This window comes from Nicotiana tomentosiformis, chromosome 12, assembly GCF_000390325.3.
Source record: "Nicotiana tomentosiformis chromosome 12, ASM39032v3, whole genome shotgun sequence".
Lineage (NCBI taxonomy): Eukaryota > Viridiplantae > Streptophyta > Magnoliopsida > Solanales > Solanaceae > Nicotiana > Nicotiana tomentosiformis.
This window is the reverse complement of record NC_090823.1, coordinates 81,731,151-81,748,265: the sequence shown is the minus strand read 5'-3', so window position 1 is coordinate 81,748,265 and position 17,115 is coordinate 81,731,151. Positions and strand designations below refer to the sequence as shown.

The 17,115-nt window shown below is 41.3% G+C and overlaps 1 protein-coding gene across 1 annotated transcript; it reads left to right on the top strand.

Annotated features, from left to right (window-relative positions):
- The first annotated feature begins 717 nt into the window (after nt 1–717).
- LOC104100279 (patatin-like protein 3) lies at nt 718–2,867 on the top strand. The gene is made up of 2 exons (XM_009607488.4): nt 718–1,755; nt 2,104–2,867. The coding sequence occupies exons 1-2, from the start codon at nt 832–834 to the stop codon at nt 2,476–2,478; spliced, it is 1,299 nt and encodes a 432-aa protein (XP_009605783.1). The 5' UTR covers nt 718–831; the 3' UTR covers nt 2,479–2,867.
- Nucleotides 2,868–17,115: the final 14,248 nt, after the last annotated feature.

Sequence of the window (17,115 nt, the reverse complement as noted above, 5' to 3'; positions counted from 1 at the left end):
GAGTAATAGGATTGTGTGTTAGATGTCTTATTGACGCTGTCATTTTGAGAAACGATAAAAGGGATAAAAATCTAGCCCTACATATTTTGTATCCATGATCTAGAGATATTTTTTATGTTAAGATGCTAACCATTACCATTACATTTTTACGATAATAGTAAACGTAGTTTCATTCTAGGCAAAAGAATACATTAAAAGAAACTTGAAAAACAAAAGAGGAATGTCAAACGACCTAATGAGGTTAATAATTAAAAGGACATTATATTCAAACTTGTGATGTCGTAATTCAAACTGTTCTTTGTTGATCACTACTCTGTCTTTGCAGGATTAAACCTTTTCTTATTCTTCATTTCACAAAAGTCTAGCAAAGAAGGTTAGAAAATTTGAATTCGAGTCGAGAAAAAAAGTAGTAACCCAAACCAAACGTTACATATGGTCCATACTTATATTAGTTTAAAGTTATGGAATCTAAAAGACTTTCTTTAATCTTAAAACATTTAGCCGCCAATTTCCTTTTCCTCTCTCTTCTTTTTCAAACTACACCCCTTCCAATTTAATCTCCTATACTCGATAGCCTCAAGGAATGTTCTTCGATACTCAAAACTAACCCCCCCCCCCCCCCCCCCACCGTCCACCTCACCCCCTCTACCCCACACACCCCCACGCTTACAATTCTCTACATCTCTATCTATATATACACTTGTATGTCAACTCTATTACTCATTCTTCTCTTCTAAAACCATTTTCTTTGCTCATATATTACAACAAAACAAAGGAAAGTTCATTGTTTTATATCAAAGAAAGGTTTTTGTAGCACCCCAATTACAAAAAATGGCAGCTGCATCAGTTAATACAACAATTTCAATGCTTGACTCCAACATGGAAACTGATAAGCTCACGTACGAAATTTTTTCCATTCTTGAAAACAAATTCCTCTTTGGCTATGATGATATAAAAACTTCAGACAAAAATTTATCAGCTCCGTTCGCCGGAAACAAGAATGTCGGCACCGGAAAAGTCAGAATTTTGACAATTGATGCTGGTGGGTCCACTGATGGTGTCCTCGCCGGAAAATCTTTGACCCACTTGGAAGATACCCTTCGCCAGAAATCGGGAAAACCAAATGCTCATATTGCTGATTTTTTCGATGTTGTCGCTGGTTCCGGCGCCGGCGGTGTACTCGCCGGTCTTTTGTTCACACGTGGGAATGATGGGGTTCCTATGTTTACTGCAAAGGAAGCTCTTGATTTTGTTGTCGAGAATGGTCGGAAAATTTCCCGGAGTTTCAAGACTGGAGTTTTCCGGCGATTTTCCCGACCGGCGAAGGTGTTTCGGAAAGTATTCGGGGATTTAACGTTAAAAGATACGATGAAAGCGGTTTTAATCCCATGTTACGATCTTACTACTGGGGCGCCATTTGTTTTTTCGCGCGCTGATGCGTTGGAAATGGATGGCTGTGATTTCACGATGGCTGATGTATGTGGGGCCACGATGGCTGATCGTGCGGTGGATATAAAGTCTGTTGATTGTAAGACGAAGATCACAGCCGTTGGTGGTGGAATTGCGATGACTAATCCAACCGCTGCAGCTATTACACATGTCCTCAATAACAAGCAAGAGTTCCCATTTGCTAATGGAGTTGAAGATTTGTTAGTAGTTTCTTTGGGAAATGGAGATTCAGATTCCGGCACCGGAAATGTGATGTCGTCGCCGGCGGCATTCGTTAAGATTGCCGGAGATGGAACTGCCGACATGGTATGTCTTCTTGGTTCATGCAAATTATTTTTAGTATTTTAATCAATTGAAGGAGTAGTAATAATTGCTATCTTTAAAATACTTCCTAATTAGAATAGTAGGTATTTTGGAATTAATGAGATTTATTGATTAAAAACCTTTCTTTTGGCATGGGACCTCACATTATTTAATGGCATTTAGATAAAAATAGTACACATTAAATGTTTCAACAAGGTCACCTAACTTTTGTATTATAAAATTAGGAACTTTAGTTCGCAATCTTTTTTATACTGTAATAAATTTTGTCTTGACTTGATAATATTCCATGTACGGACAAAGGCTAATAATTTTTTATGCGAAAAAATGCAGGTAGACCAAGCTGTATCAATGGCATTTGGACAATCTAGGAAAAATAACTATGTACGAATTCAAGGAAATGGAATTGTTGGGAAGAGAAATCAAATAATTAAAGAGGAAAACATAAGCAAAGGTGAAAGAATGAGGAAAATGGTGGTCATTGCAGAGGAAATGTTAGGGCAAAAGAATGTGGAATGTGTCTTATTTCAAGGGAAGAAGTTGGTTGAGAATTCAAATTTGGACAAGTTGAAGATAGTTGCAAGTGAATTAATCAAAGAGCAAGAAAGGAGAAAAAACAGCATATTACCCCCTGTGATCTTGAAACATGCACCATCATCTCCTAGAACATCTTCTGCAACAACTCTTTCATCCAATTCTTCATGTTAACTCCAACAATCAGTAATTATTCGGTGAAATAGTTGACGTACGCGCAAACAATTGTGATAGAGTCAGACGTGTGCGTAAACTAATTCAAATATCAAAGGACTAGTAATTACTAGGATAGACAATTGTGAGCTTGAGGTTAGTCAAACCGAATTGAATCGAGCTAAGTCAATGTCTTGAAATATGAGTGTGAAGCCACTCGTGATGAATTTAGGACGTCCGAGTTTGAGCTGAGCTGCTAGAATTTCCCAAAAAATTATTTGTTTCTCGTTTTATGATTTTTTTTATTTCAGCTCTTGGGTTGATTAGTAGTTGAAATGTATATTTAGGAATGAATCTTGATGAATGTTTATATGTATATGATTTCAGTAATATGAATGGATTGCTCATAAGAGGGACTTGCTAGATCAAATTCTTTCATTTAGGGATGTCACCGACAAGGGTTAACAGTAGGGTACAAAGAAAACTGATAAACCGTATCAAATCGATAATTCGAGTTAAATCGGGAAAAAAAATATGATATGGTTTGGTTTGATTTGGTTTGGTATTGGAAAATAAAATCAGACCATAATTGGTTTGGTTTGGTTTTAACTAAAAAAAGTCAAAACTGAAACTAAACCAACCCGATAGTATATTTATATAATTTTTAAAAATATTTTATACATATAAATATTTATTTATTTCTTAAACTTTTTCACAATTTTATCTTTTAACGTATTAATTAGATTCTTGAATGGTAAATAAATTTTATGGCCCATAAATGTAGTAACTTAAACAAAGTTCAAATCAATACTATTGTTACTAAAAGAAATTCAATTCAATACTAGGAATGACGATAGTGTTGTATAATTATTTTAGTTTTATATTGGTTTATAATGAAAATGCATAACTTAGCTTATCTTTTTCTTTAGTGCTTAGTTATGTAATTAATATTAGTACTTATTAGCTATACTTATTTTAGCATGACTTATATAGTATTTTTAGATTATGTTAATTTTTATTATGGCTTATTAATTAGCAATATTTGTTTTATGTAATTTTATTATTTTATATTTGTTATTGAATATTTTTAGTATAATGCTATGACTTATCTCATATTATTGTGTTAGTTTCTTAAAAAATACATTATATAGTTATATTTTACTAGGACCTAAAAAAAATTTGGATCACAAGTTATATATTTTATGTTATGAAGACTTTACCGGAAAAAAACCCGAAAACCCGAAAAAATCCGAAAAATCCGAGAAAAATCGAGATTGAAAAACCCGACTTTGCTGGTTTAGTTTGGTTTATAAATTTAAAAATCCGATACCATTGGTTTGGTTTGATAATTAAAAAATCCGAACTAACCCGACCTATACACACCCCTAGTTAACAGTATTGTTGCTACAAATTATATATGACCAAACTAGTCCCATTTACGATAATTTAAACTTGATAATTGTGTATGACACTTGCATTTTTATAACTGTGGTATTCGGGTTAGTTTACGTGTAATTCAATTGACGGGTTAACTCTATCCCACCAATAGCTCTGTCCACAGATAATTTTGCTAAATTTTACTCACGGACCGATCTATATGGGAAGGTTGGGTTCACGTGAATCCATTCTCCCCTCCCTAGATTATGTATATCACTTATATTTTTTGATTTTGTTCTTAAATAAGCATGTGTGAACCCATGCTCAAGTGAGCACTTTGGCTCATCGGTCAATGAGTGCACCTTCGCCCCCAAAGTTAGGGGTTTGATCCTTACTTACTCCTTTAGACTTTTTGATTAAATATATTTTTATATCTTTATTGTTTTCTTTTCTGATTACTCGGACTTAATTTGTTCTTTAAAAAGAAAATTTTCACTAAATTATTTCATAAAATGTGATATTGTGATACCATCTTTTACTCTTGGAGATTATCACTGATAATAGTAGTTTGTAAGTGGTCGCTAAAAAAGAGAACTTCAATCTCAAAAAGTTTACATTTTGTCAAGAAATGAAGTACCAAAAAAAGATAATAAAATTAATCTTAAACTCCTACTATAATCAAAAACTAATAATGCAAATCAAATATCTACATGGAAATAAAAGTACATAAAAAGATATACATAATAGGACGGATGAAGAATTTTTAATACTTTTTAGCTTGCTATATATAACGTAAGATATTAAAAACAGTAAGTAATAATGCTATTATTGATAGTTTTTAAAGTATAAAAAACCGTCGAGGATATACATAATGCTAATAATATTAACTAGAGTTTCTCCATCAACTTTGGTCATTGTAAAAAAATTTATATTGTCAAATCATATATTTATTTAAAGATAGTGGTGCACCCATGCTCATAAAATTCTGAATACGCCTCTACTTTTACTCCCTTAATTCGCATAAAAACACATTGTATATGGGTAAACTCAGGGCCAGCACACATCCCGGGTTCTCGGTGAGTCAAACGAAGTAACAAGTATTATTGTATGAAATAGACACCGAATCTGAGAACTCTTTGAATCGAAACTGGAACGGGGTACTCGCCACCGGGCCTGACAAGACAATACCCCCGAACCCGGAACGAGCTCCAAGACCTCGAAAAATACTATAAATGATTGCACACGACTAACGAAAGGTCGTGATATCCGCGCCCAACCGGATATCACAGCACGGATCTCGCCTGATGTCGGTAGCGTATCAGTGATTGATCTACAAAGAGGATTTTTATTTTTTCTTTAGAGTTGTACTAGGGGTAAAACTCTCCTACTATATAAAGGAGAAGTTTCTTATTCAATAGACACATGGTAATACACATGTCAAGGCAATACAAACTTACTTCTCTACTTTCTAGCTATTGAACAGTTCTTATTTTAATCAAAGTTCACCATACACATTTGGCTTCGAATCGAGGGTTCGGTCGAGGACAAAACTACTGTTAAGCTTAAATCCGAGCCCGGACTCAACGTCACAATTGGTTTGGTTATTTATTTCATCTCTAATTCGTTTATCTAACCTTCTTGATTAGTTGTGTTGAACCAATCCACATATCCTTAAAACTACGTACAAATTTAATTGTTATCCGTTTTAAGGGTAAACAGTTTGGCACCCCTCGTGGGGCTAAAGATAATAGTGGTGGTTTGATACAAATATCCATAACACACTCTATTTTACACTTGTTCTTTAAGGTCTCAATTTCAGATCAGTTTAAAAATGTTAAATTCTCAGTCTGCTCACTTGAACGTTAAGGCTGAGTCTGGCCATCATGGTGAAAACAACAATTTTGTGCCTAGCAATGAGGTGCCCCCTGCTGTCCCCAACAGAGTTCCAGTTACAGACCCAGTCGATGCTAACTCGCAGGTGGCCATCGACGCTAACCTGCCTACCGACCCCAAGAACAGCGTTCGCGGGGGAGCCCGACCAACGGATCGAAGAGTGCCCAAAGGCGAAGGTGACAGGGTTAGTCTACGATTGATCTTCAAAATGTTGCAAGCTCAACAAATGGCGATAGCGCAGCTGCAATATCAAAGTCGCGTCCCCAGCAGAGTTGAGCCCGAACTATCTTGGGAAAACACCCAAAGAAATGAGCAGATCACCGAAAGACCGGGTGAAACCGAGCCCGGTGTCAGCCCTGAAGTAATAAAAATGTTTGAAGCATTAACGAAACGGGTGGAATCGGATGAAAAGATAATTGAGGCAAATGACAAGAAGATGGAGACATATAATTCCCGGGTCGATCAAATCCTAGGAGTTCCCCCGATATTGAAAGGCTCGAACTCCAAGAAATTTGTCCAAAAGCCTTTTCCTCCGAGCGCGGCAGTGAAGCCAATACCGATGAGGTTTCGTATGCCAGATATTCCAAAATATAACAGAACCACGAATCCGAATGAGCATGTGACCTCCTACACATGCGCCATCAAAGGTAACGACTTGGAAGATGACGAAATCGAGTTAGTGTTATTAAAGAAGTTCGGAAAAACTTTGTTAAAAGGAGCGATGATATGGTACCACAACTTGCCCCCAAATTCCATTGAATCATTCGCTATGCTCGCAGATACTTTTGTAAAGGCTCATGCCGGGGCCATCAAGGTCGAGACCAGAAAATCGGACTTTTTCAAGGTTAAGCAAAGGGACAACGAGATGCTCAGAGAGTTAATGTCAAGATTTCAAATGAAACGGATGGATTTGCCTCCGGTTGCGGATGATTGGTCCGTTCAGACATTCATTCAAGGACTTAACCCCCGATGCTCCTTGGCTTTGTAGCAGCTGAAACAAAATTTGGTAGAGTACCCGACGGTAACTTGGGCCGACGTCCACAACAGGTACCAGTCAAAACTCAGAGTCGAGGACGACCAACTCAGAGCCCCTTCTGGGTCTGTTTATCCCATCAGAACCATCGACATGCCTAAGAGAGTCGTCGATCATGAATCAAGGCCGGTCCGAGATTGGTATCAACCATACAGTGCAAATCGAAGGAGAAACGGGCACGGGCGTAACCCCACGAGGACTTAGAAGGGAAGCGACTGTGGCACCAATAGCCGAGGTCTGATGAGCAAGAATGTTTTTGACAGGACGCTCGGGGGAAGGGAAGCACCAATATTATTAGAGTATAACTTCAACGTTGATGCAACCAGCACTGTATCGTCCATTGGGCGCATCAAGGAAACCAAGTGGCCTCAACCATTGCAGTCTGATCCTACCCAGAGAGATCGTAACCTAATGTGTAAAGTATCATTTCACTTATGGTCACAAGACCAAGGATTTCCGACAATTGAGAGAAGAAGTTGTCCGGTTGTTTAATAACGGGCACCTTCAAGAGTTTCTAGTGATCGAGCCAAAAACCACTTCAGGAACAGGGACTCCAATAAATAGACCGAACAAGAAGAACCTCAGCATGTCATCAACATGATCATTGGAGGGGTTGATGTCCCCCAGGGACCGAGATAAAGCGCACTGAAGTATCCATCATGAGGGAAAAGCGCACCCGAGATTACATCCCGGAGGGAACCATTTCGTTCAGCGACGAGGATGCCAAGGGCATCGTACAGTCTCATAATGATGCACTAGTGATATCCGTACTTATCAACAAATCTTGAGTTAAACGCGTGTTTATTGATCCAAGCAGCTCAACCAACATCATCAGATCGAGGGTCGTAGAGCAGTTGGGTTACAAGATCAAATAGTACCAGCGGTCCGGATGTTGAACGGATTTAACATGGCATGTGAAACTACTAAAGGAGAAATAACCCTGCTGGTGAATACCACCAGGATGACTCAAGATACAAAATTCTATGTGATCAAAAGGGACATGAGGTATAACGCCTTATTCAGAAGGCCATGGGTTCACAACATAAGGGCAGTACCCTCAACATTACACCAGGCACCGAAGTTCCCTACGCCAGGAGAAATCAATACGGTTTATAGAGAGCAGCCGACCACAAAAAAAAATATTTGCAGTCGACGAGGTGATCCCAGTGCCCGTGGTTTTGACATCAAAAAACACGGAGCCGGCCATGAAGGAAGAAATTAAATAGCAATCACCGAATCGTCCTCGACCGTACCAGAAGAGCGAGAAGTAGGCGAGGAGGATGATTACGGAGTTCCTAGGTCGTTCATTGCTCCCGATGATTCTGATGCCACCAAATCGATGGTCAAGGAGCTGGAGCAAGTCATATTGATCGAACACTTACCCGATCGGAAGGTATACCTGGGAACGGGGTTAACTCTCGATCTCAGAAAAAAACTCATTCAATTTCTTATAGCTAACATAGATTGTTTCTCTTAGTCCCATCTTGAATTGACAGGGATCCCGTCGGAGGTAACCACTCATAAGATGAGTTAGGACCCGAAGTTCTATCTGGTTAAGTATAAAAGAGGACCGTAGCCTGAGGTCAAACACATATTCATTAAGGACGAGGTATCTGAACTCCTTAAAATAGGCTTCACTCGGGAAGTTAAGTACTCAGACTGGTTAGCCAATGTAGTGGTAGTACCTAAGAAAGGAAATAAGCTAAGAATGTGTGTGAATTATAAAGATCTGAACAAGGCATGTCCTAAGGATTCTTTTCCTTTGCCTCACATCGATTGGATGATCGACGCGATAGCCGGGCACGAGATACTCAGTTTTCTCGATGCATATTCCTGGAACAACCAAATTCGGATGGACTCGGGCGACCAAGAAAAAACTTCCTTTATAACTAAATTCGGCACCTATTGTTATAACGTAACGCCATTCGGATTAAAGAACGCTGGTGTCACCTATCAACGCGTAGTAAACCGGATGTTCGAAGAACAGATAGCAAAATCAATGGAAGTTTATGTTGATGACATGTTAGTCAAGTCCCTGTGAACAGAGGACCATTTGAAATATTTGCAGGAAACTTTCGACATATTGAAGAGATACAATATGAAGTTGAACCCGAAAAAGTGCGTATTCGGGGTCGGATCCAGAACATTCCTCGGGTTCATGTATCTAATCGGGGAATCAAGATCAATCCTGACAAAATCAAAGCCATAGAAGACATCACCGTGGTGGATAACGTCATGGCCGTTCAGAGGTTGACCGGGCGTATAGCCGCCCTGGGCCGATTCATATTGAGGACCTCTGACAAAAGCCATCGGTTCTTCTCACTGTTGAAGAAGAAGAATAATGTTTCCTGGACCTGGAATGCCTGTTCCACTCCGAAGGCGGATGAACAGTTATACCTTTACTTGGAGGTTTTCGAGGTGACGGTAAGTGGAGTCTTAGTCCAGAAAAAGGAAGGTACGCAATTCCCTATTTACTATGTCAATAGAACTCTAGGCAAGGCTGAAACAAGGTATCCTCACCTGGAAATGTTGGCGCTCGCTATGCTAAGCGCCTCCAGAAAGTTAAAATTGTACTTTCAAGGTCATCCCATATGTGTCGTAACCTCTTACCCACTAAGGACCATCATGTACAAACCCGAGCTCTCGGGCCGATTGGCCAAATGAGGCGTCAAATTCAGCGGGTACAATATCGAGTATCGACCCTGAACTATCATAAAATCTCAAATTTTGGCCGACTTCGTGGCCGACTTTACACTGGCCTTAGTGTCCGAAGTCGAAAGAGAATTATTGTTAGCCTCGGGGACTACTTCGGGAACTTGGACCTTTTTTATGGACGGTGCCTCGAACGCAAAGGGGTCCAGGCTCGGCATCGTGCTGAAACCTCCTACAGGGAATGTAGTTAGGAAGTCTATTAGAACTGTGAAATTAACTAACAATGAGGCCGAGTATGAGGCCATGTTTGCAGGTCTCGAATTGGCTAAAAGCCTTGTGGTCGAAGCTAGGTGTGATTCCCTCCTCATGGTAAATCAAGTCAATGGGACGTTCGAAGTGAAAGTGGAATGAATGCAAAGGTATTTAGACAAATTACAGGTAACGCTGCATCAATTCAAAGAATGGACCCTACAGTACGTGCCCCGAGATCAAAACACCGAGGCTGATGCTCTGGCTAACTTGGGTTCATCGGTTGACGATGATGAATTCAATTCGGGAATAGTCGTAGAGATCATAAAGTCGGTGATAGAAGAAGTCCAAGACGAAGTAAACTCAACGAATTTAACCTGGGATTGGAGGAACAAGTACATAGACTACTTGAAAACTCGGAAACTACCCTCGGATCCTAAAGAATCGAGAGCCATACGTACCAAGGCTGCTAGATTTAGCTTGGTCGAAGGCAATTGTTTAGGAGAATGTTCGACGGCCCGTTAGCTCGACGCTTGGGGCTGGGAGATACCGAGTACGCCTTGAAAGAAGTTCACGAAGGCACTTGCGGAAACCATTCGGGGGCAGAATCTTTGGTTCGAAAATTAATCAGGGCCGACTATTATTGGACCGAAACGGAGAAGGATGTGAAGGACTTCATATGAAAATACGATGACTGCCAGAGACACGCACCGATGATCCATCAACCAGGAGAGCTACTCCACTCGGTCTTGTCCCCGTGGCTGTTTATGAAATTGGGAATGGACATCGTCGGTCCCCTATCATGTGCACCCGGCAAATCTCAATTCATACTATTCATGACTGGTTATTTTTCCAAATGGGTCGAGGCTCAAGCATTCGAAAAGATCTAGGAGAAAGAAGTCATTGACTTCATCTAGGACCACATAATATGTCGATTTGGGATACCAGCCGAAGTTGTGTGCGATAATGGGAAGCAATTCATCGGTAGCAAGGTAAATAAGTTTTCGAAGATCACAAGATTAAGAAGATACTATCAACACCTTACCACCCTAGTGGGAATGGACAGACGGAATCAACAAACAAGACCATACTTCAAAACCTAAAAAAGAGATTGACCGATGCCAAAGGGAAATGGAAGGAAATCTTTTCTGAAGTCCTATGGGCATATCGTACAACCTCGAAGTCTAGTACCGAGGCCACTCCGTTTTCGTTGGTCTATGGGGCTGAAGCCTTGATACCAGTCAAGTTGGGAGAGCCGAGCGTCAGATTCCAATATGCGACCGAAGAGTCAAATGGCAAAGCCATGATCACGAGCCTAGAACTATTAGATAAAAGGCGTGAGGTAGCTCTAGTCTGGTTGGCCACCCAGAAACAACGGATAGAAAGATACTACAACCGAAGAGCTAATCTATGACATTTCAAGATCGGGGACTTGGTGTAGAGGAAAGTAACATTACACACCCAGAACCTGAACGAGGGAAAGTTAGGACCGAATTGGGAATAACCGTATCGAAGGAAAGGTACGATATTGCCATAAAGGGAAAATTCCATATATATATATTCCGGAGTATATTTACAAAGGCCCATTAAAAATGTCCTCAAAATAAACAAAAACATATATGTACATGAGACAAAAAATAAAATAAAAAAGTACTAAGGCATCTACGCCTAGTCTTCACTGGGGCCCGACTCGTCGCCAAAACCATCGGAGCCTTCGGATCCCTCCGATCCCTCGAAACCCTTAGAGCCTTCGGCACCTTCAGGCTCGTAAAGCTTCTTTGCCTCGGCCTCGAACTTTTTGGCCTCTTCGGTCTCAACCGATAGGTCAAAACCTCGGGCGTAGATCTCTTTGAGGGTCTCTCTTCGGATAGTCGCTTCATGTATTCGACCTTTGCCTTCAGGCGGACCTCAACTGGCTCCACATTGGTCTTGTATTTGGCCACCATTTCTCCGATATCGATGGAGGTTGTATCCAACTTGGACTTCACTGCCTTGCATTCACTACCAGTGGCGAAGCTAGGAATTTCCCCAAGGGTGTTCAATTTTTTTTTTAAAAAGTGAAAAATATTTACGACAAAGGGTGTTCAATATGTGTTATATACCTCTAAAACGTAATCTTTACCTATGTACACAGTGTAATTTTTCATCGAAGGGTGGTCAGTTGACCACCCTTATAACTATATGGCTTCGCCACTGTTCACTACCGAGGGCGTCCCGCTCTGTGACAGCCGAGCTCAGCTGTGCTCGGAGATCGTCATTCAGCTGAGACCACTTGTCAGCTTTGTCCTTCGCCACCCGGAGTTGGTTCTCAAACGATGCCAACTCCACCTTAGCAGTTTCCTTCTCTGATGCCAGCAGGTCCATTTTGCTTTTCCACCCGTCGATCATGGCTTGGACCTCGTTCATATCGGCTCGGAGTTGGTCGATCAGGTCGATCTTCTGTTGGACCTACGAGGTTGTGTTGTTAGCCACCGTGACTAGCTCCTCATTTTTAACTTCAAAGACCTTTACCTTTTTGACCAGATCGGCATATTCCCGCTTCAGGGTCAAAGCTTACTTCTGAGCCCTATCCAGCTCGGCTTGAAGATCCTTGACGGCCTCGTCCTGCTGCTTACTGAAAAACATATACATGTCCTTCTTCCGAACGTTCTCCTTGAGCTCGAACTCGAGCCGGTTGATTTCGAAGCGGTACCTGAGGAAGCTCTCGTGGTGAAGTACCAAGGCCTGCAAACTAACGAAGGCACCAATATCTCGTGGAGCAGGAAGTTGCTTCTCCGGTTTTAGGCTCGAACTCGGCCTGCTAGCCTCCGAAGGCACGTCCTTCTTCGGGATCTCCAAGTCGCCCAGCCCGAAAAAATCTTCCAAAGTCAACATGTCAATGCCATCAAAGAAGGAGTGGAGAGGATCGTCCACGTCGTGAACTCCTTTACTTGACTTTTCCTTTACTGCTTAGGCCTCTTCAAGCATGGACTCAGTGTAGGAGGGTGTCTCGATGATGTCTATCACACTGGTCGCCTCCTTCGGGACAGAAGCGGCTTCTCGGGAGGTCTCAGCCCTCATCTCCATCTCGGCCTCTCGAATCAGAAGAATATCAGCCTCATGGCTCTTTTCCTCGGTGGACGCCTGCTCCCCGGTGGAGGTCGATCTGTGAGCGACAAAGATGTCATCTTCTTCGGACTCATCCCTGAGCCGGCGAAGCGAGTTAGAATCCGGCACCCGGGAGTTGGTGTTCTTCTTGGGCTTACGAGCCCGAGAAGCCGCCCTCTTTTTTGGCTTTATCTCGGGACCCGGGGAGCCCAAAGACTTTCTTTTCCTCTTCTTCTTCTCCCCCGCGGTAGCTCTGGGTTGTCCCATAATGGAGGGATCAACGGGTAAGGGCGCACCCTCGTCCCCTTCAAAAGGTCTAAGTTTAGTGGTCTTAGGCTGTTACATCGCGCATTTCGTACGTTAAAGTTTCATCGTAAGTTAATCGACATAGACTCGGGAATGAGATTATGTTTGAGGTTATAAGCATTTATTCTATTTATAACAGGCGATAAGTAAGTTCCATGAAAGTTAAAGGGTAAACGATTCAAAAAATGAGTTTCGTTGAAGGTTGTCAATTTGGGATAAATTATGGTCCGAACTATAATAACCGGTGTTTATAGACTAGTGTCATACAAGGTACCACATGATTATGATAAGGTGAATAGAGTATGTAAAAAGTGAGTAATATTTTAAGTAATTTGGGATAATTCTTAATTATATAGATAATTGATAATTAATAATCTTTGGTGGGAGATTAGCTAATTAATTATAATCTTTGGATAAGTTTAGTAGGCCTCCCAACGTGGCAGCAGTTGAGGTCTTGATCAAAGACAAAATTGTGACTCTTAATTCATGTAAAAGGTGGCACATTTAGAAAGTTTTTGTGGCTAAGTCACCATATCAGTGGGGCCCACACCCAAAGATATTAAAGAGCTCTCTAATTCACTTTGTATCTCTATAATGTAACGAAGAAAGCTTCAGCAAAAATTATTATGTGATAGCAACGTGATTTACTAAAAAATTCTTACGAAGTTATACTACGTAATAGCAACGAGATTTGCAATTCTAAGGGAGTCCGGTATAATCTTTCTCAAGAACATCATACGGATTTTTTCCTCATTCGATCCGCTGTTACGTGTCCTTTTCGCAATTGGTGTGTGTTAGAGGGATTGTCAAGAGAATCGGTTCAGGTATGTTAAGGCTATCCCTTATTTCTTTTTGGCATGATTCATACAATACAAACGAAACGAGTAAACGCGCAACTTTCATAAATGACTCTATTCATAGAAGTACTAGGGGCGCCTATGTTCTTAATTCCCCATATGAATTATTATTATATCTTCTGTTCATGTGTCTCAGAAAAATATATAGTTGATAAAGTTATCCGCAAGGCATATTGATCTTATAACCTTCCGAGAAATCTTATTAACGTATTTTTTATGCATTTCATTCATTGACCCATGACCAGATAGCATTATATATGCGTATATTATATGTATATGGGATATGGGAAAATGTTACGGCATTATATACGCACCACCACCTGATCAGCTGGTATATGTGATGATTTCGCCCACAGAGGACGAGCTGATATGACGGGATGCCCTCAGAGGCTGGATGATATTATTAACACATATACCTATGCATGATAAGACATTTTACGCACATGCATGACTTTATAAATATTTCAGGATTCACAAAGTTATTTAGACTTACAGATGGATTCCTTTACTCCATGTTTCATTTATGTCTTTTATGGACTAATTTTCATGCCTTACATACTCGGTATATTATTCGTACTGGCGTCCCTTTTGCCTGGGGACGCTGTGTTTCATGCTCGCAGGTGCAGGTAGACAAGTTGACGGTCCGCCTTTTTAAGATCCTTGATCAGCAAGAGTTGGTGTGCTTCACTTGATCCGGAGCTGTTATTAGTTTTGGTACGCTACTTTTGTATGTAGATATGGGTACGACGAGGCCCAGTCATGGCCTTTATACAGTTGTACACTCTATTAGAGGTCTGTAGACAGTCATGTATAGTTGGATAGTATGTGGCCTTGTCGGCTTCCAATTTTGGATATATAGTTGTCTATCGCAGCCTTGTCGGCTCGCCCTACCATATTCCGCATGTGTATATATGTTTTTTGGATATATTTTCCTCACGTATATTATTCACGTGATTCAGCAGTTTATTAACAGATGTTATTCATGTTTATATCTTAGACGCATGCCTAGGGGTGTTCGACAGGTAGGACTCGGGCACTCGTCATGGCCCATCGGTTTAGGTTGTGACATAGGCAAACCTGCAAAGAAAAAAGAAAAGGCCAGCATTATGTACGTTTGGGGCGTAATAGTAACTATTCTGAGAAGACCCTTACCATGAGAATGGGCCTCCCATCGGCCCTTCAAAAGCTTGCGCCACGAACGCTCAAAGTATGATATCTGCTTGCAGATGCCTTCGACCCACTCCTTGAGCCGGGGGATGGCATTGGGAACCCGAGCAACAGTTGCACGACCACAAATACTGATGGTGAGAAAGGAAACCAAGGAGACTTAACACTTAAAGAAAGGCTATACTTACGAGATGCATTCCACTTCTCGGGAAATGGCAGGAACTCGGGAGGGATCAAATCTTCAATTTTTACCCAAACAAAGCTCCCCTGCCAGCCTTGGTCTCGTTTCTCATCGATGCTCGAAAAGGGAGCCTTATTGGCCCGGCGAGTGAGCTTGATTAGTCCCCCTAAAAAAATCCGAGGACTGTACAGACGGAGTAGGTGGTCGAGGGTGAACCGAGGAGATTCAGTGTTATTAACAAAATAACATATGAGGATCACGATGCTCCAAAGAGACGGGTAGATTTTCCCAAGGAACACCTCATATCTCTTTCAAAGCCCAAAACTATTGGGTCTATCGGGCCCAGCGTGAACGGGTAAGTGTGAACACTTAAATACCCCTCCACATGAGTAGTAATATCGTCCTTAGGCCCGGGGACTGCCACGTCCTTACCTCCCTATTTACAGTCCTCTCGGACTATGGGAATGGTATCTTCGGTAATGAAGCATATATATCTTGATGCCCATTCACCTCGGTCTTGTTTGGATAAGGCCTTCTCGACTTTGAAGTCGTCCGCGGTTGAACAACCCCCAGGAATAAAGCTTTTCATGGGACTCTAGGGCTACTTTTGTAGCAACCACTTTGGGAGCAAGCGTCTTGAGAGCAACTACCTCGGGAACGGTTGCCTCGGTACCTGCGGCCGGGTGGGTAGATGAAGAAGCAGCCTGCTGAGGAACTGATTTGGAAGTCTTAGCCATCGTGATTTGGAAAATAAGAAGATTTGAAGGGAAGATATGAAGATTTGAAGGGGTATATAAAGGTTTGAAGGAAAGGTATGAAGGTTTGAAGGAAAAGGTATGAAGGTTTGAAAGTAGGAGGAAGATCTGGGTAGAAACCTAAGAACAGTTATGAAGAATTGAAGATCAAAGTAAAGGGATGAAGATTTGAAAGTGTTGATAGCCGCTAGAGAGTTCGAAGATAAAAGTTAGGATCGGAAAGTGGAAGAAGTATAAAAGGTTGAAGCTTTTATAGGAGAAAATATAATCAATACGACGTTTCACATTCGGAGGCGACCAGCCGATGATTGACACATGTCCGAAGTCAGAACGACGCGACTGATGGGACGTTTCAGCTTATTCGTCTTCTCGATTGTAACGTACGAAGGAAGGAACCAAGGCTTATCTATCGTTTCCCATAGTTTCGGCAAACCTACTATCTGAGAAACGAGTGGACTATCTGTATACAGGTAAACTCGGGGTCAACACACACCCCGAGTTCTCGGTGAGTCAAACGAAGTAAGAAGTATGAATGTATGAGATAGAAACCGAATCGGAGAACTGTTTGAATCGAGACTGGAACAGGGTTCTCTCCGCCGGGCTTGACAAGACAACACCCTCCCCTCCCCCCCCCCGGAACCGGAACGAGCTCCAAGACCTCGGAAAACAGTACAAATGGTTACACTCGACTAACGGAAGGCCGTGATATCTGCACCAACCAGATATCACGGCGCGAATCTCGCTCGATGTCGGTAGCGTATCAGTGATTGATGTACAAGGAGGATTTTTACCTTTTTTAGAATTGTACTAGGGGTAAAACTCCCCTACTATATAAAGGGGCAGTTTCTTATTCAATAGACACATGGTTGCACGCATATCAAGGCAATACAAACTTATTTCTCTGCTTTCTAGCTATTGAAAGGTTCTTATTTTAATCATAGTTCTCCATACACATTTGGCTTCGAATCGAGGGTCCGGTCGAGGACAAAACTACTTTTAAGCTTAAATCCGAGCCCAGACTCAATGTCACAACTGGTTTGGTTATTTATTTCATCTCTAATTAATTCGTTTATCTAACATTCTTGATTACTTATGTTGAAC